At 44.7% G+C, this 24,288-nt stretch overlaps 1 protein-coding gene across 12 annotated transcripts in view; it reads left to right on the top strand.

The window, feature by feature from the left end:
* LOC144497452 (MAP kinase-interacting serine/threonine-protein kinase 1-like) overlaps positions 1 to 24,288 on the top strand; it is an 88,910-nt gene that overhangs the window by 52,200 nt on the left and 12,422 nt on the right. For 9 of the 12 annotated variants that reach the window (XR_013498549.1, XR_013498550.1, XM_078218731.1 and 6 more), the window contains 4 exons: positions 4,651 to 4,755; positions 13,268 to 13,323; positions 20,049 to 20,144; positions 22,958 to 23,152. Coding sequence is in view for 10 of the 12 variants with exons in the window: in XM_078218731.1 (XP_078074857.1) it covers positions 4,651 to 4,755; positions 13,268 to 13,323; positions 20,049 to 20,144; positions 22,958 to 23,152 (452 nt within the window). In the remaining 2 variants the exon portion in view is untranslated. The remainder of the gene's footprint in view (positions 1 to 4,650; positions 4,756 to 13,267; positions 13,324 to 20,048; positions 20,145 to 22,957; positions 23,153 to 24,288) is intronic. The other 3 variants (XM_078218733.1, XM_078218730.1, XM_078218738.1) reach the window with 1 other exon arrangement.

The following is a 24,288-nucleotide window of genomic DNA, read 5'->3' as shown; positions in this document are numbered from 1 at the left end:
GTTACGTCATCCTGCAGTCCGTCATTAATCCCAAACCACGTTCCCTTGAGATTATAATCCCGATTTTGTGATTCTGACTTCTACCCTGACGAGGATGTATAGCAGCACAGACACATTTATCACCAGTTGGTTTTGCAAAAATCAGATTTTTCGATGGTATTCATCCACTGACGTGCTCCGATGGGGGAAACAAGGGAGGCAGTAATTTAATTGTTTCTGGATCTCCTTTCCATTATGGTGGAGTATACTAAATTGGTTGTATCAGATGAGTGTTAACTGCATTTAGTTTTATGCTCGTTAATTGCTTCTGTCGTAGTTTATAATTTATTTAATTAAATAGAAGAAAAATTAAAAGCTTGCGAAGTGCACTTAGACCACTTGACTTCTTGTCCTGTGACGTCGCTTTGTGATGTATCACCCCCTCTCCCGTTGTGATTTGCTGCTCTGTCACTGCCTTTGTTTCCTGTGTCGATTTTCTTTTAAAGGTTTTTCTCTCCCACTGTGCTTTACTGTTCTGCTGCCAGTGAAATGGCCTTCTCCTGTTCTTGCGCTCCTAAAAATAGAAAGATCGGGAAATCTTTATCATGAAGCTGTTTAATTCCCTGGTCAGCAAGTGAATAGATATTGAAATATTTATTTGGGACTGCAGTGAGAGCGGCATTGATTTTGCTGCTGCAAAGCTGAGTGCCATCTTCTTATACTGTGCCTGGGCCTCCTGCATGGGTCTGTTTGAGTGTTGGTCACAAACCTTCCAGTAATTTAAAAATTAACATCCCTATGGGAATTTTGACTGTAGCCTTTTGACTTTAAAAGAAATGACATTTTGAAAGCAAAGTGCTGGAAATACTCAGCAGTCTGACAACACCAGCGGAGAAAGAAACAGAGTTAATGTTTTGACTCCTATATGACAGTTCTTCTAATGAAAATGTATTTCTTTTCCTATTTACAAGCACTTGCAGCATTCTATGCGAGCATTGTTGAGATCAATAGATTTCCCTGTGGGGGATGCAGACACAAACAGCCATTTCATTACTCTAATCCAACCTTTCTCTGATGCTTGGGTTAGAGCTGCACACACTATCAAAAATCTTGGCTGTATCCTGGAAGCACAAACATAGAAAACAGGAGCAGGAGGAGATCCTTCGGTCCTTCGAGCCTGTTCTGCCAGTCAGTATGATCATGGCTGATCTATCTCAGAAACATTCTTCCATGCTCTCCGCTATAACCTATCACACCTTCAGAGTCTATAAATCTATCTCTTTCCTTCTTAAATATATTCAGTGACTTGGCCTCCACAGCCTTCTCTAATGGACAATTCCACAGGTTCACCACTCTCTGAGTGAAGATGTTTCTCCTCAACCCCATCCTATAGCCGACCTTGTATTCTGAGACTGTGATTCCTTGTTCTAGACCCCCTAGCCAGAGGAAACAACATCTCTGCACCCAATCTGTCCAACCCTGTCAGAATGTTATACCTTTCAATTAGATCTCTCCTCATTTTGCTAAATTCCAGTGAATACTGGCCCAATTGACCCAATCTCTCCTCATATAACAATCCTGTCATCCTAGGATTCAATCTGTTGCACTCTTTATAGCAAGTATATCCTTTTTTTAGATGAGGAGAACAAACCTTCACACAATACTCCAGGTGAGGTCTTACCAAGGCCCTCTCTACAGGTGCAATAAGACATCCTTGCTCTTGTAATCAAGTCCTCTTGCAATGAAGGCCAACGTACCATTTACCCTCCTAATTGCTTGCTGTACCTGCATGATTGCTTTCAGTGACTGGTGTACTAAGACATCCAGGTCCCATTGCAAGTCATCATTTCCCAATCTATCACCATTTAAATAATATGCTGCCATTCTGTATCTCTTTCTGAAGGGGACAACTTCACATTTATTCATGTTATACTACATTTGTCATGCACTTGCCCACTCACTCAACTTGTCTAAATCACCTTGAAGCCTCTTAACATTCTCCACATCACTCACATTCTTATCAATTTTGTGTTGTCACCAAACCTGGAAATATTACTTTTGGTTCCCTCATCCAAATCATTGATGTATTTTGTGAATAGCTGGGGCCCAAGCACTGATCCCTTTGAGACCATATAGTCCCTGCCTACCATTTCAAAAAAGACCACTCATTCTTCCCAAGACCTATTTATTCCTACTCTTTGTTTCCTGTTTGCTAAGCAGTCCGCAACTCATGCCAATATTTTACCCCAATCCCACGTGCTTTAATTTTGCACACTAACTTCTTATGTTGATCAAAAGTTTTTTGAAAATCCAGATCTCATTAGACTCTTGGATCTTTAACATTTCTGAGAAGTTATTTGTGTCTTCCTCAGTCAAGATAGAATTAAAATAGTGTAATTGCTCTGCCATTTCCTTGTTCTCTATTATGCTAAGGACCAGATCAGAAACTCTAAGGTATATTATGAAGTTAGCCTAGACCTTAACTTTTACATTTGATTTTGGCATTAGGGTGAGCATGAGGTGTTTCACTCCAGGTATGATTCAAGTGACCCACGTGGAAGCTTTTGTCAAATCAAACTTTATTTAAGAACACAGTTAGAATATAACAAAAAGAATTAGCATAACTTTTACCAATTAAAATATAAACATGACAAAGTATAATTCTTAACAGCTAGCTATCTCTATTGTTCCAATTTAGCAATATCTCCCATAGATGTAAATCCCTTCTTTAAAACCAGTTAGCACAGGAAACCAAATATGCTTACATGCTGCGAGATTTCCAGCCTTTTGACACTTCTGGAGAGTGATCCAGACAGACACTAGTCTTTTAATTCTTATGCAGCAACTTACAGAGAAAACTCTACCCCAGACTGTAGAATCGCCGAGAAAGAGACTTATTTCTTAGCAGATTCCTGTCTCCACTTCAGAAAGAGCAAGAGATACAGAGAAAGCAACCTCTCTCTAAAGATCCCATAAAACAGACTGCGTTGAGTTTTCTGCCTAGCCCCACCTGGTCATATGACCTTACCTGTCAATCAACCTAATCAAGCCCACTCTGAAATATCCCAGGGGAAAACACAAAATAACAAAACCCTGCATTACTTCAGATTAAAACATCGTAGAAATTAAAATCAAGTATGCTGCAGCAGTAACAATATAGTGCTGCTAGATCCAGACAAAATGGCTCCGAGTGCATAGAACAGATCCTGCACAAAAGACATGACTAAAATACATTTCTTAAAGGCACTGTATCATCAAAATTCTTCTGTTTGGGACCTTAAGGGACCTACATTTGTCTTTACTATTTTTTTCTGTTTATATACTTGCCGAAACTTTTACAGTCAGCTTTTATGTTACTTGCATATTTACATTCCTGCTCTTTTTTTCCCCCTCTTAATCAATCTCTTGGTCCTCCTTTGTTGAATTCTGAACTGTTTCCGAATGCACAACAAAATGACCAACTAATCCCTTCTCATTGCATAGTACCAAATCTGGGATAGCATGCTCCCTAGTTGATTCCTCAACGTACTGGTCTAAAAAAGCATCACGTACACCAGGAATGTGGTTTGCCCAGTCTTTTTGTAGATTAAAGTCACTCATGGTTACTGTCGTACACTCGTTACACGCATCTCGAATTTCCTGTTTAATGCCCCCTATCTTCCCACTACTGTTTGGAGACCTATGGCCAACCTTGTTGCTTCTTAGCTCCACCTAGACTGATTCTACATCTAGATTTTCTCTGAGTTAATACACTCTCTCTGAATTGCACTGATTTCCTCCTTAACTTACCAACACCACACCACCTCATTTTCCTTTTTGCCTGTCCTTCCTAAATATCGAATACTATTGCACATTAAGTTCCCAGCCTTGGTCACCCTGCAGTCATGTCTCTGTAATCGAATCATGTTGTACTTGTGTATACCAATTTGTACTGTTAAATCAGCAATCTATTGTGAATGCACTGTGCATTCAGGTACAAACAATACTTGCCTTTATAAAAGCTTTTACACTTTTTTTGTACTACGGTCCAATTTGCTGCTAATCCTTCTTTTGTCTGCCTTCCTCTTTTGCTTTCTATTTTTCTACTTTTTCATAGAATCCCTACAGTGCAGAAGGAGGCCATTTGGCCCATTGAGGCCTGCACCACCAACAATCCCACCCAGGCCTGATCCCCATAACCCCAATTAATAACCCTGCTAATCCCCCTGCCACAGAGGGACAATATAGCATGGCCAATCCACCTAATCTGCACATCTTTGGACTGTGGGAGGAAACTGGAGCACCCGGAGGAAACTCTCACAGACATGGGGAGAATATGCAAATTTCACAGTCGGCTGAGGCCGGAATTGAACCCGGGTCCGTGGCACTGTGGGGCAACAGTGCTAACCACTGTGACACCATGCCGCACTTATTTCTAGCTTTGTTTTCCTCTCCCCACTCAGGTTCCAATCTCTACCACCCTAGTTTAAATCCTCCCCAACAGCACTAGCCAATACCCCTGTGAGGATATTGGCCACAGTCCTGTTTGGGTGCAACCCATCCAGCTTGTACAGATCCCAGCTTCCCCCAGAATCAGTCCCAGTGCTTCAGGCATCCAAATCCCTCCTGTATTACTCTTTGAAAATCCTATTAATGTAATACTAGCATTTTTTAATAAACTCTGCATTCTAGGTTCCATCTTGACCCACATCCAGAGAAGAAAGCACTTTAATGAGAGGGAAGCAAGTATTGTTGTGAAAGACATTGCATCTGCCTTGGATTTTCTGCACACTAAAGGTAAGGTTAGTCAGTGCCAAAAGAATTCATCAAATATGTTCTGAGATCAGAGTGATTTTGACGGTTGAAGTGGGGCAATGAAGGTCTGTACTTCGGGTATCCATTGAATTGTGCAGTAGACTGTGGGAGACAGCGGAGTAGTGATAATGTCACTGGACTAGTAATCAGGAACCCAGGCTCTGGAGACTTGGGTTCAAATCCCACCACAGCAGTTGGTGGAATTTAAGTTCAGTTGGTCAGTAACAAATCTGGGATTGAAAACTAGTCACAGTGAAGATTGTAAGATATTGATTTTTGTAAAATTCCATCTGATTCACAAATTCCCTTTAGGGAAGGAAATCTGTCATCCTTACCTGGTCTGGCCGACATATGACTTCAGATCATCAGCAATGTGGTTTACCCTCAACTGCCCTCTGCAGCCATTCAGTTAGGAATGGGCAACAAATGTTTTTATTCTTTCTTGGAATTAAAAACAAAGACTTGATCTGCAGGAATAATATAGGCCTATACTATTCATGCAGTATAGGCATATACAGCCTATACTGCAAGAAAAGGCAGTAATAATTTACTGCCTATAATAGGCAGTAGAAACTGCCTATTACAAGTGTTATTGGTGAAAATGAGGTTGAAAAAACCAAAATGCTGTCATATGACAAAGGAATAAAGCTGGGAACAGCCTGAGTGGATCAAACAAGTCAGCAAATAATATCCTTGGCTCAGAGGTCACAAATCACAGGGAATGTTCAGAAGAGTCAAGAACTGCACTGCTGTACAATACGGGCAGTTGAAAGGTATATTTTGAAGGATAGGGGAAATAGGTGTTTGCTGGAAGCTGTGAATGACCGATCTGAGAACAAAGGAAACAAAAATGTTGCAAGTCTTTAGATAACTAATTGGTCAGGTGGACTGTAAAGGGAGTAAGAGTTTTTTTTTAAAAAGGAAACTAATACTTTTTCCATAGAGCAAGGGAGAAAGGAGACCACCTTGGTGAGACCCACATGTTGGGAGAAATGAAAGATTGAAAGGCAAAAGGGGGAAGTGACTAAAGAATTGAATAGGAATTCCAATGTGACACATGAGCAGCAAATGCCGGGCAACATTCCAGCAGGATTGTGCACTTTGCAATTAAACTCTGATACGAAGACAACATGTGAAGGCAATAGGACATGCTGAAAGTGAAATGTTCGAACAGAAAAGCAGTTCAGAATTTTAGTTTAGGAAAAGGAGGGGGTTGAGGAATATAATGAAAGGTGGCTAGATAAGGGTTGATTTGTCAAAAAGTGACAAGCCTTTTGGCCTAACTGCCTTTTCTGTTTCTATTAGCCCCAAGTGTTCCACCGTTTGTAAAATGAGCAAGTGCACATGTCCAAATACATATTTGGTTCATGACAAAAATTCAAATGTTTTGTGACTGCTTTCTTAACTTGAGACTGTTTGCTTTCTTAAAGCACCCACCAACTGTTCTTGTTTATAATACATCCGTGTTGGGTTTGGGTCTGTTATTCTTCTGAGTGGTGGGTGGCAGCCCTGCAATTAAAGCAGCTTGCTGGGGCTGCAATGCTTTTTCATTTACTGTGTGTTGTAGGTGAGTGGTATAACTTTAATGTATTCTAGCCCCGCAGCTAAAGACTGGTCATTATTTGTTCCCCTGACTGCTTGATAGAGCTAATCAGCTCCATATTAATGCTACAAAATCTGATTTTAACTCTGGGCAGCAAGTAGTTAAACACACACACATGGGCACACACATACAGATATTGATGGTGGGTGGCACAAATGCTGCCAGATACTCGGCCGTTAACATGGCCCCCCCCCCCCATTCGCACTCTGGTCAGCAAGAGTGTATTAAGCACCTGACCATATTGTAACAATCTGCCCACTCTATTCTTGCTGTTTGGGTTGAGTTATTTTCTGCCTTATGGTTCTTGAGTACATTCAGTGGGATGTCTTCTTGCTAAGTCTTGTCCCACCTGACTTTAAAACTTTGACACTCGCTGAGTTTGCAGACTATAACTGGAACGCTTCCATGGTTCCTACTGAGCTGTTCCTGTAAATTGGTGTCAGAGTGTGAAATTCCAGAACTGTGGGAAGAGTTGCACCTGAACTTTCCCAAGCTGCTATCCATCTGCCAGAGACTCTGTCCATTCAGATGAGTTTTGCCTCTTGTTTCTCCCTCTTGTGCTTTTATTTTCTAACATACCCTGATTTTTCAATTTGATCGTTTTCTTTACTGCCATTCAGTGATCTGGAAGTAAAACGTTGACTGAAAAGATCTCACTAAGGACTGCTGCTGCTATTTAGTTGTCCATGTTGAAATGGTAATGCTATTCCATTGTTCACAGAAACATAGAAAAACTACAGCACAAACAGGCCCTTCGGCCCCACAAGTTGTGCTGAACATATCCCTACCTTCTAAGCCTACCTATAACCCTCCATCCTATTAATAGGATTAATATGCAAGATTCTTTTAAAGAATGGCAGCAACATCTTGACTTAGCAGTTACTTCTTACATCTCTCCATTTCGTTGAGAGCCACCTTGCGATTTTAGATACGAGGTACAGGAAATGTGCAGGTTCTGAGGCAAGTCCATGAGGAGGAAGTGGCCTCACTGCAGAAAAAGATGGATGTGGGTGCTGGTCACAAAGCAGGATAAAAGAAACAAGGCTCAGAGAGGATTCATGCTTTGGGAAAGAGTGATCATCACATGAGCAGAGCTCTCCAAGCGTATAATCTGCAAGTGTTGGGGAAACAGGGGGAGTTTTGGCATGGCATAGAAACTAGAAGTAGGAGTAGGCCCTTTGAGCCTGCTCCACCATTCATTATGATCATGGCTGACCATCAAATCCAATATCCTGATCCCCCTTTCCCACCACCCCCCCAAGAGCTATTTCTAATTTCTTTTTGAAATAATGCGTTTTGGTCTCAACTACATTCTTTGGTAATGAATTCCACGCATTCACCACTCTCTGCATGAAGAAATTTCTATGAGATCCCTTCTCACTTTTCTAAACTCCAGTGAATATAATCCTAACCGACTTAGTCTCTCCTCAGATGACAGACCTGCCATTCCAGTAATCAGCCTGGTAAACCTTTGCTGTACTCCCTCTATAGCAAGGACACCCTTCCTCAGACGACACCAAAACTGCACACAATACTCCAGGTGTGGCCTCACCATGCTCTGTACAATTGCAGTAAAACATCCCAATTCCTATACTCGAATCCTCTCACTATGAAGGCCAACATACCATTTGCCTTCTTTACTGTCTGCTGTATCTGCGTGCTTACTTTCAGCGACTGATGCATGAGGACTCCAAGTCTCGCTGAGTATCCACCTCTCTCAATTTACACCCATTCAAATAATAATCTATCTTCCTGTTATTGCTGCCAAAGTGGATAACCTCACATTCGTCCACATTATACGGCATTTGCCATGCATATGCCCACACACTCAGGCTGTCCAAATCACACTGAAGCATCCCTACATCCTCCTCACAGCTCACCCTTTCACCCAACTTTGTATCATCTGCAAATTTGGAGATAATGCATTTAGTTCCCTCTTCCAAATCATTAATATATAATGTGAATGGTTGGGGTCCTAGCACAGATCCCTGCTGTACCCTGCCTGCCAATCAAAAAAAGACCCATTTATGGTAATTGACAGGAGATGGCAGGAGGATTCAGATAGGCGTGATAGAGAAGCTGATCATGTGCAAGGCCATATCTGGAAATGGGGACGTGATACTCCAAATTGGGAAGCAACAAAGGCAATACCCTCCCCATAGGATTTAGCACCGCAGATTTAGCTTTCGAGAAATATCAGCGCTACAGGTGACTGTGTCTATCCAGACAGTTGATTCCAACCTATGTGCCCTCACTGAGCGTCAGCAGAGACCTTCCAGCTCTTGTGAGCATGCCTTACCGTTAGCCATTAAGTCATGGTGTTGCTGAGCTTCTTTGCACCTGGCTTGATCCCCAAGGGTTGTCAGCAGACCTAGCTGGCATTTCTCAAGTGACTGCCCATCATTGCATCAGGTAGTTCAGCTGTTCATCAGGATAGAGGATTACATTGAGTTCCATGCTGATGGAGCCGCAGAGGGAGCAGTGCAATTTGTCTCCATGCTAGATTCCCTCAAGTGCAGGAGGGTCATTGATTGCACCAATGTGACCATCAAGGCACTGACTGAACAGCCAGGAAAATTGCCCAACAGGAGAGAATTCTACTCCATTAATGGGCAATTAGAGCTGGCAGCAAGAGCTTCATGCAGGTGTGTGCACGATCTCTTGGCAGCTGCAATGACTGCTTAGACCATAAGACCATAAGACATAGGAGCGGAAGTAAGGCCATTCGGCCCATCGAGTCCACTCCACCATTCAATCATGGTTGATTTCAACTCCATTTACCCGCTCTCTCCCCATAGCCCTTAATTCCTCGAGAAATCAAGAATTTATCAATTTCTGTCTTGAAGACGCTCAACGTCTCGGCCTCCACAGCCCTCTGTGGCAATGAATTCCACAGACCCACCACTCTCTGGCTGAAGAAATTTCTCCTCATCTCTGTTCTAAAGTGACTCCCTTTTATTCTAAGGCTGTGCCCCCGCGTCCTAGTCTCCCCTGTTAATGGAAACAACTTCCCTACGTCCATCCTATCTAAGCCGTTCATTATCTTGTAAGTTTCTATCAGATCTCCCCTCAACCTCCTAAACTCCAATGAATATAATCCCACGATCCTCAGACGTTCATCGTATGTCAGGCCTACCATTCCTGGGATCATCCGTGTGAATCTCCGCTGGACCCGCTCCAGTGCCAGTATGTCCTTCCTGAGGTGTGGGGCCCAAAATGCTTCATTCTAATCCAATTGAGGATGCCAGAGCTTTTCATGGGCCAACAGAAACCTTGTTGCGCACTGTTTGGAGACAAGGGTATCTATTGAGGAGATTGCTACCAAGTTGCTAGAACAGATACAATCTCATCACAGGGACTACCTGAAACAGGCCATTGGGATTCTGAAGATGTGCTTCCAGTTGCTGGCGCTCTGCCGCTTAGGGGTGTCTTAGATTTGGTGGTGTGCTGCACTCTCCATAACATGGCCATCCAGAGAGGTGTGGACTTTGAAGGGGGAGAGTTACAAGAGAGGCACACTTACCAGAGAGGCACACTACTTCGGAGGAGGAGAATGTAGTGGAGGAGAGTGCTATGTGGTGCAAGGTGCTCCACCAGTCTGGCTGAGGAGTCAAAGGCCTGATTGGAATGTTAGGGATCTCCCTGCTCCCTGAGTGTCCCTAATTCTAGAAGTAAGCTTGAAACTCACCACCTTCTGAATGAGAGGTCACATTCAGGATGAAAACAATGCAGATTATTTGCTTAGTCCCACACTGTGAGTGGAACAAAAGTGTCTAATGGCCACACATCAAACCTGGACAAAAACATTCCACTTTTTCCTTCTGTTGCCTTAATGTCATCAAAGATTTGAAACACAAGTCTGGGGTCATTCAAAAACTTCCTCATTGGATTGCGACCGTATCACATTATGTTACCATAACTAAATGTTACCTCAGTGTAACTACGGATGCAGCAGTGTGCTTTCATGGCTGTTCCTATGGAGTGTTCTCCCTGCCTTTGAGGCAGAAGTAAAAGCAATCTGCTTGTTTCTGTCTTCACCCATCTGGGATGCCTGTGTTCTCTCTCTCTCGCTCTTACTCTCTGAATGATGCTTCATTCATTGGAGTTAAGGTGGCAGGCGATGATGGTGCCCCTTGAGAAGTGGTCTCATCAACATGAACTGTGACTGTCTCAGCCCTTTCATGATGTGCAGAATCGTCAGAGAGAGCCACCAGCTGAGAGGTGCAACTGGCAGCCGCTCCATTCTTTTCTGCCTAGCTGATCATCAGTGTCTGTTCTCTGAAGGGTACTACCAACAGCTGCCTCTGGCTCTGTCACTTCCCACTCATGTGAAGTGCTGATCACTATGTGACCACTCATTCTAAACATAAATGAGGCCCCACCGAGGGGAATATGCTCAACTAATGTGCAAGTGTAGATCCTTCCTCCACTGAACACCGATTACTTCACTTCAGCATGAGTTGCCTCCAAACCTGGCCTGTGGCAAACTGAACAAACTGCTCAGGAAGCCTTGCCTCTGTCAGCAGCTTTTCTGCAAAGATGTTGCAGGATATTAGAACTTTTGCCTTGGCATGAAGAAAACTGGAGAGAAGAGAACTCCATATCCAGAGCATTTCACACTGTCTGGGATGGATTCCCAACTCACCATCATCCACTGCTGGATGTCTGGCCACCTTGGCCATGTCTCCTCCGTGGATGTTAATGTAATATGGGACAATTCTGCCCACCACCTGAACAAGCCCTTTTTCTGGATCTATGTGCTCCTTTTACCCTGCAAGGTCAAGGATGAGTGAGTTAAGACCATTGTGGCCTCCTTCACCATTTCCAGCTGTGTAAGCACATTGCTGTCTTCAGTTTTGATTGCTAGGTGTACTCCTGAGCAGACATTTTCCACTTTCAGGAATACTATATTGCTTCAGGCCACGCGGCTTGTGGGTCTGTCGTCTGGTTAATGGCGCTGCATCGAAGACACTGAAGTCCGTTTGGCACTGTACCTATCTCCTCTTAACAATGCTTTAGATACTGACTTCACCGGCACATCCAGCCTTGCCTCCTTGTTCCGGCTAACTAGCCTCCTGTTGCTCTCCAGGAACAGGGAACACATCTGTGATGCCAGTGCCTCCAAGGGCACCACAGTGGAGGCATCTGTGAATTAAGGGCAGGCCTTCTATGAGTGCCTGATCTGCTGACCCACATCTCTCAACTCTGTTCCACCACGAGATAAATATGCAACTACATCAGCAGCTACTGGTCTCCCTTTGAATTGGGTCCGGTTCCAGCCTCCTCCCTGTCATTATCTCTGTTAATTCCATTAGCGATTAGACCACTAATTGGTTTGCTTGTTTAAAAAAAAAATTGTGTCAGGTAAGAAAAGATAAGAAAAAGAAAAAAAGTTGTGTCAAGTGACAGACACTGGGAGGTGTGAGGTCAGGATTTGGAAATGCTGCTCATGTCAGGATCCTGACCCAGAATCACATAAAACATAACAAAGAACTATAGCTCCCCTGGGCTTGCAACAAGCAGACTGCCTCTAATTTAAACTATCAACATTTCATGTCAGTCTTAACTAATTATAGATGAATGCCATCTGTAATCCATCTGGTTAGGACTGTTGACCTTTATGCTTGCCGAAGAAAACAAGTTTACCACCAACTTGAAGTATCCCAGTATATATGAGGTGGCCATCATCTGTCTGAGGATATTTTCTAACTCTTGAATTAGGTGTATCAAGGTTTATGTTTCAAGCTTTGTTGCATCAGAAAGGGTTCGGAAGTGAATGGGAGAGATAATGGCCGCGATTCTCCTGAATTGGGACCAAGTGGGTGGCACAGTGGTTGGCACTGCTGCCTCACAGCGCCAGGGACCTGGTTCGATTCCCGGCTTGGGTCACTGTCTGTGTGGAAGTCTGCACGTTTTCCCCGTGTCTGCTTGGGTTTCCTCCGGGTGCTCTGGTTTCCCCCCTCAGTCCGAAAGACATGATGGTTATGTGCGTTGGCCGTGCTAAATTCTCCCTCAATGTACCCAAACAGGCACCGGAGTGTGGCGAGCGGGGGATTTTCACAGTGACTTGATTGCAATGTTAATGTAAGCCTACTTATGAAACTAATTAAACTTTAAGTTCCCATGCCAGTGGGAAAGCCAGAGGTTTCCCGCTGGCGCTACCAACGATCTGCACTCGCAATTCAGAATATGTTAATAGACCAGTTCTCCCCCTGCATGTTTCACGCAGACTTTCTGATGCCTGGTGCCTAATTCACTGCAATCAGGATTCAGCTGTCAGCCCTCTACAAATGGGAGCCGTATGTCCACGCTCCCTCAGCAACACTCTCACTTCAGCCAGCAATATGGCCGGGGAAAGGCCTGCTCCCCAATTTCTAGTATCAGAGGTGGAGAGGATGCTGGAAGCTGTGAAGGAGAGGAGGCCACCCTCTTTCCGCGAGCTGGCAGGAGACTGCCTTCAGCCGAATAGGTGGAGGCATGGGAAGCGGTGACCGCGGCAGTGAGCACCAGGAGCTTTACAAAGAGGGTGGGCATGCAATCCCAGAAGAAGATGAACAACCTGCTCTGGTCTGCAAGGTGGATGCCCACTTCCCTGCCCTGGCATCACGTGGGTGTACCCCCCCCCCCCCAAATGTAGTAGCAAAGCCGGAAGCGATATTGATATTGACTGTGATAAAATAAAGAGGAAGTATTGGAAAGGTTGGAAGCCCCCATAAAATGGAAACGTTACCCAATCTGCTGCAGCACAGCAAATGGGGTATGTCAAACTTAGACAATAAATACATTAGGGAAATAAATTCCATGCAGTGCTAAATTTTAATGTGCCCTGACTGAGAGTCCTGGTGCCTGGTATTCTCTTATGTAATTGACTGTTTGTTTGTTCTTGTCAAGGTATAGCGCACAGAGATCTGAAGCCAGAGAATATCCTTTGTGAATATGCCGAACAGGTAAATGTCTATTGCATCATTTTATCCTGTACGACATGAGTGCCTTTGAACAAAAGCTTATGCTGCTTTCTGTGTCACCGAGAGATTCTGGGCAGTCCAGCTCATTGCTTCCATTCCATGCACTCCATAATGGAGTGCAGTTCCTTGCTTTTTTTAGTGACTGTAATAGAGTCATAGAGGTTTACAGCATGGAAACAGGCCCTTCGGCCCAACTTGGCCATGCCGCCATTTTTGTTTAAAACCCCTAAGCTAATCCCAATTGCCCGCATTTGGCCCATATCCCTCTATACCCATTGTACCCATGTAACTATCTAAATGCTTTTCAAAAGACAAAATTGTACCCGTCTCTACTACTACCTCTGGCATCTTGTTCCAGACACTCACCACCCGCTGTGTGAAAAAATTGCCCTCTGGACACTTTTGTATCTCTCCCCTCTCACCTTAAACCTATGCCCTCTAGTTTTAGACTCCCCTACCTTTGGGAAAAGATATTGACTATCTAGCTGACCTGTTGCCCTCATTATTTCATAGATCTCTATAAGATCACCCCTCAGCCTCCTACACTCCAGAAAAGTCCCAGTCTATCCAGCCTCTCCTTATAACTCAATCCATCAAGTCCCGGTAGCATCCTAGTAAATCTTTTCTGCACTCTTTCTAGTTTAATAATATCCTTTCTATAATAGGGTGACCAGCACACAGTATTCCAAGTGTGGTCTTACCAATGTCTTGTACAACTTCAGCAAGACATTCCAACTCCTTTATTCAATGTTCTGACCGATGAAACCAAGCATGCCGAATGCCTTCTTCACCACTCTGTCCACCTGTGACTCCACTTTCAAGGAGCTATGAACATGTACCTCTAGATCTCTTTGTTCTGTAACTCTCCCCAACGCCCTGAGCTGCTGAAATGGTGAGCTCTCTTGATCGTTAAAATATGACTGCTCATTTATTAGGTTATTGTCTATATCTTTTAAACTTTCAAAGTATTTTATTTCACAGATTTCAGACCATTTACTAGTTCGAGCTAGTAAATGGAAAATGCTGAGATGAACAATAGTCGGGGTAGGAAATATGAAGTAAAGGCAGATTCAAGGGAACAGATTGCAAACGGGTGGCTTATGCGATGCCCAGTGACGATGGGCTTGATGCCAATTTGTTGTCAATTTCTTTGACCTATGATTTCAAAGGCAGCCAAAATGTTGTTTAAAATTTGAAGTTTATTTATTAGTGTTACAAGGAGGCTTGCATTAACACTGCAATGAAGTTACTGTGAAAATCACCACACTCCAGCGCCTGTTCGGGTACACTGAGGGAGAATTTAGCATGGCCAGTGCACCTAGCCAGCACGTCTTTCAGACTGTGGAAGGAAACCGGAGCATCCGGAGGAAACCCACGCAGACATGGAGAATGTGCAGACTCTGCACAGTGACCCGAGCCGGGAATCGAACCCTGATGTTGTGAGGCAACAGTGCTAACCACTGTGCATTGATGTGCAAGGCAAACACACCCGGCTGTCCCATCGTATCGGGCAATGGGACCCTGTGCGAGAACCTCTCCGGCTTCGTTGAGGGCATCCTGAAACCCATTGTACAAAGAACCCCCAGCTTTTGTCGCGACACCACGGACTTCCTACAGAAACTCAACGCAGATGGAGCAGTTGAACCAGGAGCACTCCTCATCACAATGGATGTCTCGGCACTCTACACCAGCATCCCCCACGACGACGGCATTGCTGCAACTGCCTCAATACTCAACGCTAACAACTGCCAATTTCCAGATGCAATTTTACAACTCATCTGCTTCATCCTGGACCACAATGTCTTCACCTTCAACAACCAGTTCTTCATCCAGACACACAGAACAGCCATGGGGACCAAATTCGCACCTCGATATGCCAACATCTTCATGCACAGGTTCGAACAAGACTTCTTCACCGCACAGGACCTTCAACCGATGCTATACACTAGATACATCGATGACATTTTCTTCCTTTGGATTCATGGTGAACAATCACTGAAACAACTATATGATGACATCAACAAGTTCCATCCCACCATCAGACTCACCATGGACTGCTCTCCGGAATCGGTTGCATTCTTGGACACACGCATCTCCATTAAGGACGGTCACCTCAGCACCTCACTGTACCGCAAGCCCACGGATAACCTCACGATACTCCACTTCTCCAGCTTCCATCCAAAACACGTTAAAGAAGCCATCCCCTACGGACAAGCCCTCCGTATACACAGGACCTGCTCGGATTAGGAGGATCGCAACAGACACCTCCAGACGCTGAAAGTTGCCCTCATAAGAACAGGATATGGCGCTCGACTCATCGATTGACAGTTCCAACACGCCACAGTGAAAAACCGCACTGACCTCCTCAGAAGACAAACACGGAACATGGTGGACAGAGTACCCTTCGTCATCCAGTACTTCCCCGGAGTGGAGATGCCACGGCATCTCCTCCGGAGCCTTCAACATGTCATTGATGAAGACTAACATCTCGCCAAGGCCATCCCCACACCCCCACTTCTTGCCTTCAAACAACCGCACAACCTCAAACAGACCATTGTCCACAGCAAACTACCCAGCCTTCAGGAGAACAGTGACCACGACACCACACAACCCTGCCACAGCAACCTCTGCAAGACATGCTGGATCATCGACATGGATGCTATCATCTCACGTGAGAACACCATCCACCAGGTACACGGTACCTACTCTTGCAACTCGGCCAATGTTGTCTACCTGATAGGCTGCAGGAAAGGATGTGTCGAGGCATGGTACATTGGGGAAACCATGCAGACGCTACGACAACGGATGAATGAACACCACTCGACAATCACCAGGCAAGACTGTTCTCTTCCTGTTGGGGAGCACTTCAGCGGTCACGGGCATTCGGTCTCTGATCTTCGGGTAAGCGTTCTCCAAGGTGGCCTTCACGACACACGACAGCGCAGAGTCGCTGAGCAGAAACTGATAGCCAAGTTCCGCACACATGAGGATGGCCTAAACCGGGATATTGGGTTCATGTCACACTATCGGTAATCCCCACAGCTTGCCTCCTGGACGTGCAGAATCTCATTGGCTGTCCTGTCTGGAGACAATACACATTTCTTTAACCAGTGCCTAATGCTCCCTCCACTCACATTGTCTGTATCTTTAAGACTTGATTAGTTGTAAAGATTCGCATTCTAATCAGTATTCTGTAACTTGATTTTGTGTCTCTGTGTGCCTTGTTTGGGAGCAGATATCCACTCCATCTGACGAAGGAGCAGGGCTCTGAAAGCTAATGGCATTTGCTACCAAATAAACCTGTTGGACTTTAACCTGGTGTTATTCAAACTCTTAAATTGTTGTACATCCAGGAGTATTAGATTAAATACTAACATGTTTCTTACCCATTTTACCGTGTTGTGCTGTAAAACATTTGGTTGGGTCTATTTGAATGGAATTGTGGTATGATGTCAAGATGGGACATAGCATCCCCTCATATCCATACTATCACCTGTTACAACCTGGTGGAGCTTTGTATACTGAGCAATGCCTTTAACTGTCATTCTACATAAAATTAGGTTTTTTTTCCCCAACTTGTGTTTCTGCCATTGGTTAAATGAAACTGTTCAGAGAGATGTTTTAGTGATATTCCCAATGAAGTTGTCTTCTTTTGCACATTTCATTAGTTTGCTTTGAAGCCAGCTATGCTCGTAGATGGGTAGGAACATGTAGGTGCACATGGTTCAGTCACCTGCTTACTGTGTTGTGGCTGTAGTATTTTAAGATCTTTAGAGTCATGTCTTATTTGCATTTTCTTTACACGATGGAAGCCCCTAGAACACTGCTTTTCTGGTTTCAGTAACTGCTGCCACTATATGGTTTTAACTTTCTCTAAGACCTGGTCCTACTTGCTGAAATAAGTTGGTTACTTCTCTGGTCCCAAAAGGTTACTCGTTTGGCTAAGTTTTAGTTTAATTAAAATGGAAGAGTGAAAACATTGTATGATTTCAAGAAGAAATTAGATATAGCTGTTGGGGCCAAAGGGATATAGGGAGAAAGTGGGATCAGGCTATTGAATTGAATGATTAGCCATGATCATAATGAATGGCGGAACAGGCTCAAAGGGCCGAATGGCCTCCTCCTGCTTCTATTTTCTATGTTTCTATGAAAAGGAAACCGGTTGAATGAATCACTGGAGGCTTTTCATCTTATTCATAATTTCTTTCATCTGCAATGCAGTAGAGATTTTTTTAAGAAATCCTGTCTTTTTGCCTAAATATAATAAACTGTGATAACTTGCTCGAGACTGGAGATTACACTTTGTTAAAAATAGGGAGAAACCAAACACTTATTAAATAAATTCTGTTCTTCTGCTGAATTGTGATTCACCAGACGTGCTGGTTAGGTGCAGTGGCCATTCTAAATTCTCCCTCAGTGTACCCGAACAGGCGCTAGAGTGTGGCGACGAGGGAATTTTCACAGTAACTTCATTGCAGTGTTAATATAAGCCTATTGTGACACCAATAAATAAACTTAAACTTAATTAATCCTCGTTAAAATGATACTGCATTTTGGTTAAATATGTATTAGTTATTTTGTGTTGTAGGATATGAACAAGTGGATGAATGCATTTCCACTTGGCTGGTCATTTGTCAGTTCTGGTAAAATTTGTACTTTTGTCTCAAAACGTTTGGGGTCGATTAACTCGGTTGGCTAATGTAGTGCAGAATGACACCAGTGGCGCAGGTTCAAACCCCATATCGGCTGTGCTAGTTCATGCCTCCTTGCCCCAATGCTTGATGTGGCTTGATAGACCACATATGCCTATGGTCCCTCGTGGACTGTAGCTAATTATCTTAATGATGTAAAGTGAACTGCTTTGGGGCATATTTTTTCTGAGGAGATTTTTAAATTTTTGCAAATCAGGAGGGCTTCTTTGACACTCATCATATTGTTTCTGCAGGTTATAAAGGAGCAAGTGCCTGATTCCCTTTCCAGTTCAGTTGAGCAGGAATCTACATCCTTGCTGTTTTTGAATGCTGTTTTATGAGCTGGCTTGCAAATGTCATTCTCAGTTCCTGCTGGGACAGCTTGATACTAAATAAAAATTGCCGTCTCTTTCTCTCTCCCTCTCTCTGTATCTGTCCATTTCTCTCTCTCTCTCTGTTACTCTCTTTCAATTGCTCTCCCTTTCTCTCCCTCCATGTGCCCCCCTCCCCCAATGTGGCCCTCTCCCCCAACCCCTCCCCCCTCCCCCCCCCCCCCCCCCCCCCCCGTGTGGCCCTCCCCTCTCCCCCCCCCCCCCCCCCGTGGCCCTCCCTTGCTTTCTGTCACACTCTGTCCCCTACCCCTCTCTCTGTGTCGCCCTCCCTCTCTCTCACCTTCCCTCTCCCTCTCTCTCACCTTCCCTCTCCCTCTCTCTCACCTTCCCTCTCCCTCTCTCTCACCTTCCCTCTCCCTCTCTCTCACCTTCCCTCTCCCTCTCTCTCACCTTCCCTCTCCCTCTCTCTCACCTTCCCTCTCCCTCTCTCTCACCTTCCCTCTCCCTCTCTCTCACCTTCCCTCTCCCTCTCTCTCACCTTCCCTCTCCCTCTCTCTCACCTTCCCTCTCCCTCTCTCTCACCTTCCCTCTCCCTCTCTCTCACCTTCCCTCTCCCTCTCTCTCACCTTCCCTCTCCCTCTCTCTCACCTTCCCTCTCCCTCTCTCTCACCTTCCCTCTCCCTCTCTCTCACCTTCCCTCTCCCTCTCTCTCACCTTCCCTCTCCCTCTCTCTCACCTTCCCTCTCCCTCTCTCTCACCTTCCCTCTCCCTCTCTCTCACCTTCCCTCTCCCTCTCTCTCACCTTCCCTCTCCCTCTCTCTCACCTTCCCTCTCCCTCTCTCTCACCTTCCCTCTCCCTCTCTCTCACCTTCCCTCTCCCTCTCTCTCACCTTCCCTCTCCCTCTCTCTCACCTTCCCTCTCCCTCTCTCTCACCTTCCCTCTCCCTCTCTCTCACCTTCCCTCTCCCTCTCTCTCACCTTCCCTCTCCCTCTCTCTCACCTTCCCTCTCCCTCTCTCTCACCTTCCCTCTCCCTCTCTCTCACCTTCCCTCTCCCTCTCTCTCACCTTCCCTCTCCCTCTCTCTCACCTTCCCTCTCCCTCTCTCTCACCTTCCCTCTCCCTCTCTCTCACCTTCCCTCTCCCTCTCTCTCACCTTCCCTCTCCCTCTCTCTCACCTTCCCTCTCCCTCTCTCTCACCTTCCCTCTCCCTCTCTCTCACCTTCCCTCTCCCTCTCTCTCACCTTCCCTCTCCCTCTCTCTCACCTTCCCTCTCCCTCTCTCTCACCTTCCCTCTCCCTCTCTCTCACCTTCCCTCTCCCTCTCTCTCACCTTCCCTCTCCTTCTCTCTCACCTTCCCTCTCCTTCTCTCTCACCTTCCCTCTCCCTCTCTCTCACCTTCCCTCTCCCTCTCTCTCACCTTCCCTCTCCCTCCCTCTCACCTTCCCTCTCCCTCCCTCTCACCTTCCCTCTCCCTCCCTCTCACCTTCCCTCTCCCTCCCTCTCACCTTTCCTCTCCCTCCCTCTCACTTTCCCTCTCCCTCCCTCTCACCTTCCCTCTCCCTCTCTTAACACATTCTCTCTCTGTGGGCCATACTCTCTCTCTCTCTCTGCCGCCCTCTCTCTCTATCTCCCTGTTTCCCTTCCTCTCTGTCTCCCTCCCTCTCTCCACACTCCCATCTCTAGATATCCCCGGTGAAGATTTGTGACTTTGATCTTGGTAGTGGGGTGAAGTTGAGCAGTGCCTGTACTCCGATATCAACTCCTGAGCTGATGACTCCGGTAAGTAAATGTGATTACAGCTTCTGTTTTTAATCTATGCTGCATTTCCTGAACTAAATTACTGCAATTATTTCTGACATTCAGTGTAGTAAATTTCCAAAGGTAATAATGACATGTTTTCCATATCCCTATCTGTGACTTGCCTGCCTGTTTTATAAGTACACCTTGCTTGAAGTACTTTATTGTCAAAACTCTTGAGCTCTGATTTTTGCTCCCGGTTGTGCAGAGTTGGGAGAATTCCTGGCTTTGCATACCTGACCTTTAAAGATGGTTGCCTGCAGTCCTGTTTTTGCTGCGTGAGGGATTGGGCTGGATTGGAAGTTGTGTCCACCACTCCTGGAATGAATGCAGAGACGGCGGGTGCAGAGGTGGGCCAGGAAAAAGGCCCAGAGCCACCCGTTGTGGCAGAAGTCATAGAGGTTTACAGAAAACAGGCCCTTCAGTCCAACCTGTCCATGCTGTCCCTTTTGTTTAACCACTAAGCTAGTCCCAATTGCCTGCGTTTGGCCCATATCCCTCTATAGCCATCTTATCCATGTAACTGTCTAAACGCTTTTTAAAAGACAAAATTGTACCTGCCTCTACTACTACTCTGGCAGCTTGTTCCAGACACTCACCACTCTCTGAGTGGGTATTGGGTATTGAGTGGGTATCTTGACATTGATGTCTGTATCACCTTTAAAAACTGAGCAACTCTGTTTGTAATGATTTTGGATGGGTCAATCAGTGCTTAAGAATAATGAGTCCATCGTTAGGTAGAACATATAAAAAATACCATTGCACAGGCTGTCAGAAATGGGACATTAGCCCAGCTTTTGGGGTATAACTAATGGTGAAGATGTTGACACTCACATTATCAAAGAATATCTCGGGCGCACCTGGACAATTAAATGCAGAAATCTGTCCACGTTGCAGTGCTGCTCCAGAGGTTTTGCTATAATGGTATCTCACCAAGTGGCTTAGCATTGAAACACGTTGAGATGCGCATTAAAATGCAGTACTTGCCAGAAAAAGTTAGAGTTTGTCCAGTCGAGTGTAAGTGAATGTTAATTGAGTGCTAAGTCCCAATTATTGCCAAACAACCCCTCTGGCACTAACATTGAACTTTTACAAATGAGTATTCTCATTCCTTCAGATCTTAATTATTTTAATTCTTGTTGGAGATTTTTCCAAAAAATTACTTTTAAGGTAAAGTTTATTTGTTAGTTACAAGTAAAGCTTACATTAACACTGCAATGAAGTTACTGTGAAAATACCGTAGTCACCACTCTCCAGTGCCTGTTCAGGTACACTGAGGGAGAATTTAGCATGGCCAATTCACCTAACCAGCATGTCTTTGGACTGTGGGAGGAAACCAGAGCACCCGGAGGAAACCATGTAGACACAGGGAAAACATGCAAACTCCACACAGACAGTGGCCCAAGCCGGGAATTGAACCCAGGTCCCTGGCACTAAGGCAGCAGTGCTAACCACTGTGCCACCGTACCGCCCCATTTTCTTTCTGTCTCTTACCTCTGTTTGTCTTACTCTCTTCATTCATTCCCTCCTTTCACTTTCTGCACATGATTTGACTTTGAGTTAACTATTCAAATTTATAATTCCTGATTTGCACTCTGCATATCACAGGACTGAGTCTTCAATCTGGCTAGGGAGTCACACCATTGGCTGCCCTGGTCTCACGGGTTTCAGATACTCTGTTGAGGACACACTGCAAAAGCCCCATAGAATCTCAGTGGGCAAGTGTAAATGTAATGAACAACTAGCACCATTTTCACAGCTGACATCAAAAACCGGGACATTGGCTGAGATTTTCCAGTCCCACCCCCGGCCGGAATCGCCACAGGCGGGACCGGAAAATTTGGAGAGCAGCCAAAAAGTCTGTTCCAGAAAATCCCTTCCATTATTTTTTTTTCCAGCTACTTCACTTTTCCAGCTACTATGTTTTTTGCCGAGGGTTTTCAGTGGAGGAATCTGCTACCGGAGCACAGCATTGTTTGGTGGACCCATTTAAAATTCATGCTGACAGGTCTGCCTTTATGCAGTCTGGTTTAACATCGCTTTATCTCTCTGACTCCATTCTATCAAGATGCCCTGTGGTGGTCACTTGTGCATGATTAAATCACACTTTCCATCTGTAGACATCAATTGTGTTCCTGACAAATTGAATTTGGTGCAATTAGTTTTTTTTTTACTGCCTGTTTTTAGTTCATAAATTTAGATTCATTGTAAAATAGTAAGCTGCATAAAATATAATCATCACCATCAATATGATGGGTTTGTTGGGGGAAAGTTATTTTTGGGGCAAGGCAGATTTTCTATCTCCAGCTCCAAACCCCCAGAATGCTCCAGGGTCCTCTGGCTTACTGGTGTTATTGCTAGAATATTAATCCAGAAACCTAGCTAATGTTCTGGGGACCTGGGTTCGAATCCTGCCATGGCAGATGGTGGAATTTGAATTCAATAAAAGGTATCTGGAATTAATCTACTGATGACCATGAAACCATTGTCGATTGTTGGAAAAACCCATCTGGTTCACTAATGTCCTTTAAGAAAGGAAATCTGCCATCCTCCCCCAGTCTGGTCTACATGCGACTCCAGAGCCACAGCAATGTGGTTGACTTAACTGCCCTCCCAGGGCAACTAGGGATAGGCAATAAATGCTGGCCCAGCCAGCGAAGTCCACATCCCACAAATGAATAAAAAAACTCAGCCTAGATTATTGGCATTCTCAAACCCAGTCTTAATGCTGGGTTTGAAATTAATGCTGAACTATTTTGGTTTTTACTTTCTAATAATTGCATTAATATTCTTAGTGTGGTTCTGCGGAATACATGGCTCCTGAAGTGGTAGAGACATTCACAGAGGACGCATCGTTTTATGATAAGCGTTGCGATTTGTGGAGCCTTGGAGTAATTCTGTACATCATGCTGAGTGGCAACCCACCCTTTGTAGGGAATTGTGGAACAGACTGTGGCTGGGACAGAGGAGAGGCCTGCTCGGCGTGTCGGGTAAGGCAACATAACATATCTGCAGGTGATGATTTATCAAATCATAGAAAATCATGCCTTATCTGTAAAAATAAGAATATAGTTCTTCAGGGGAGATGGTGGCATTGTGGTATTATCACTGGAATAGTAATCCAGACACCCAGGGTAATGCTCTGGGGACCCGGGTTCGAATCCCACCATGGCAGATGGTGAAATTTGAATGTGAAAAGTCTACTGATGACCATGAAACCATTGTTGAATGTCGTAAAAAAAAAACCCATCTGGTTCTCTCATGTCCTTTAGGGAAGGAAATCTGCCGTCCTTACCCGAAGACAAAATGCTGGAAAATCTCAGCAGGTCTGACAGCATCTGTAAGGAGAGAAAAGAGCTTTGACACAGGGTCATCTGGAATCGAAACGTCAACTCGTTTCTCTCCTTACGGATGCTGCCAGACCTGCTGAGATTTTACAGCATTTTCTTTTTTGGTTTCAGATTCCAGCATCCGCAGTCATTTGCTTTTATGTCGTCCTTACCTGGTCTGGCATGTGACCCCAGCTCCGCAGCAATGTGGTTGACTCTCAAATGTCCTCTGAAATGGAGGGCAGTTAAGGCTGGGTAATAAATACTGGCCCAGCCAGCGATGCCCACATCCCGCAAAATTGAATTTTTAAAGAAAGTAAATTCTGTGTTTATTAGGGTGGAGGATGTTAGAGTTGCAGAAATATGATGCTCTGTTTGACATGAATATTCTCAGTGGGGTTTAATGGTACAAGTATCATAGTATTCCACGAAACAGCTTCGCAAGCACATTGATCAGATTAATACCACATATTGTTGCAGTTCTTTTCGTTTCCGTGGAAACTGGTATTGCTGCCAATGTCCGAAGCTGCGTTACATCCTGATTGGATATTTCAATCTTTTCAGTCTCCTCATCTTTAGCTACTCAAACATCATTTCTAAGCACTCTTGGAGCTTTCTCGCATCACCTGTAGTGCCGCCTTCAATGCTACTTTCTCTCTCAATTTTTTGCTAACTTGGCTAGTGCTGCAGTGTCCCCTTTCTCCTCACAATGAGTCACCTTTGCTGGGAAGTTTACAATAGTGTCCCTGACACACGCCATATTTCTCTCTCTTCACTAATTTTGATCCAATGACCTT

Source organism: Mustelus asterias, chromosome 8 (genome assembly GCF_964213995.1).
Source record: "Mustelus asterias chromosome 8, sMusAst1.hap1.1, whole genome shotgun sequence".
Lineage (NCBI taxonomy): Eukaryota > Metazoa > Chordata > Chondrichthyes > Carcharhiniformes > Triakidae > Mustelus > Mustelus asterias.
The sequence above is the reverse complement of the archived record's forward strand: the minus strand, read 5'-3'. Positions and strand labels throughout refer to the sequence as shown.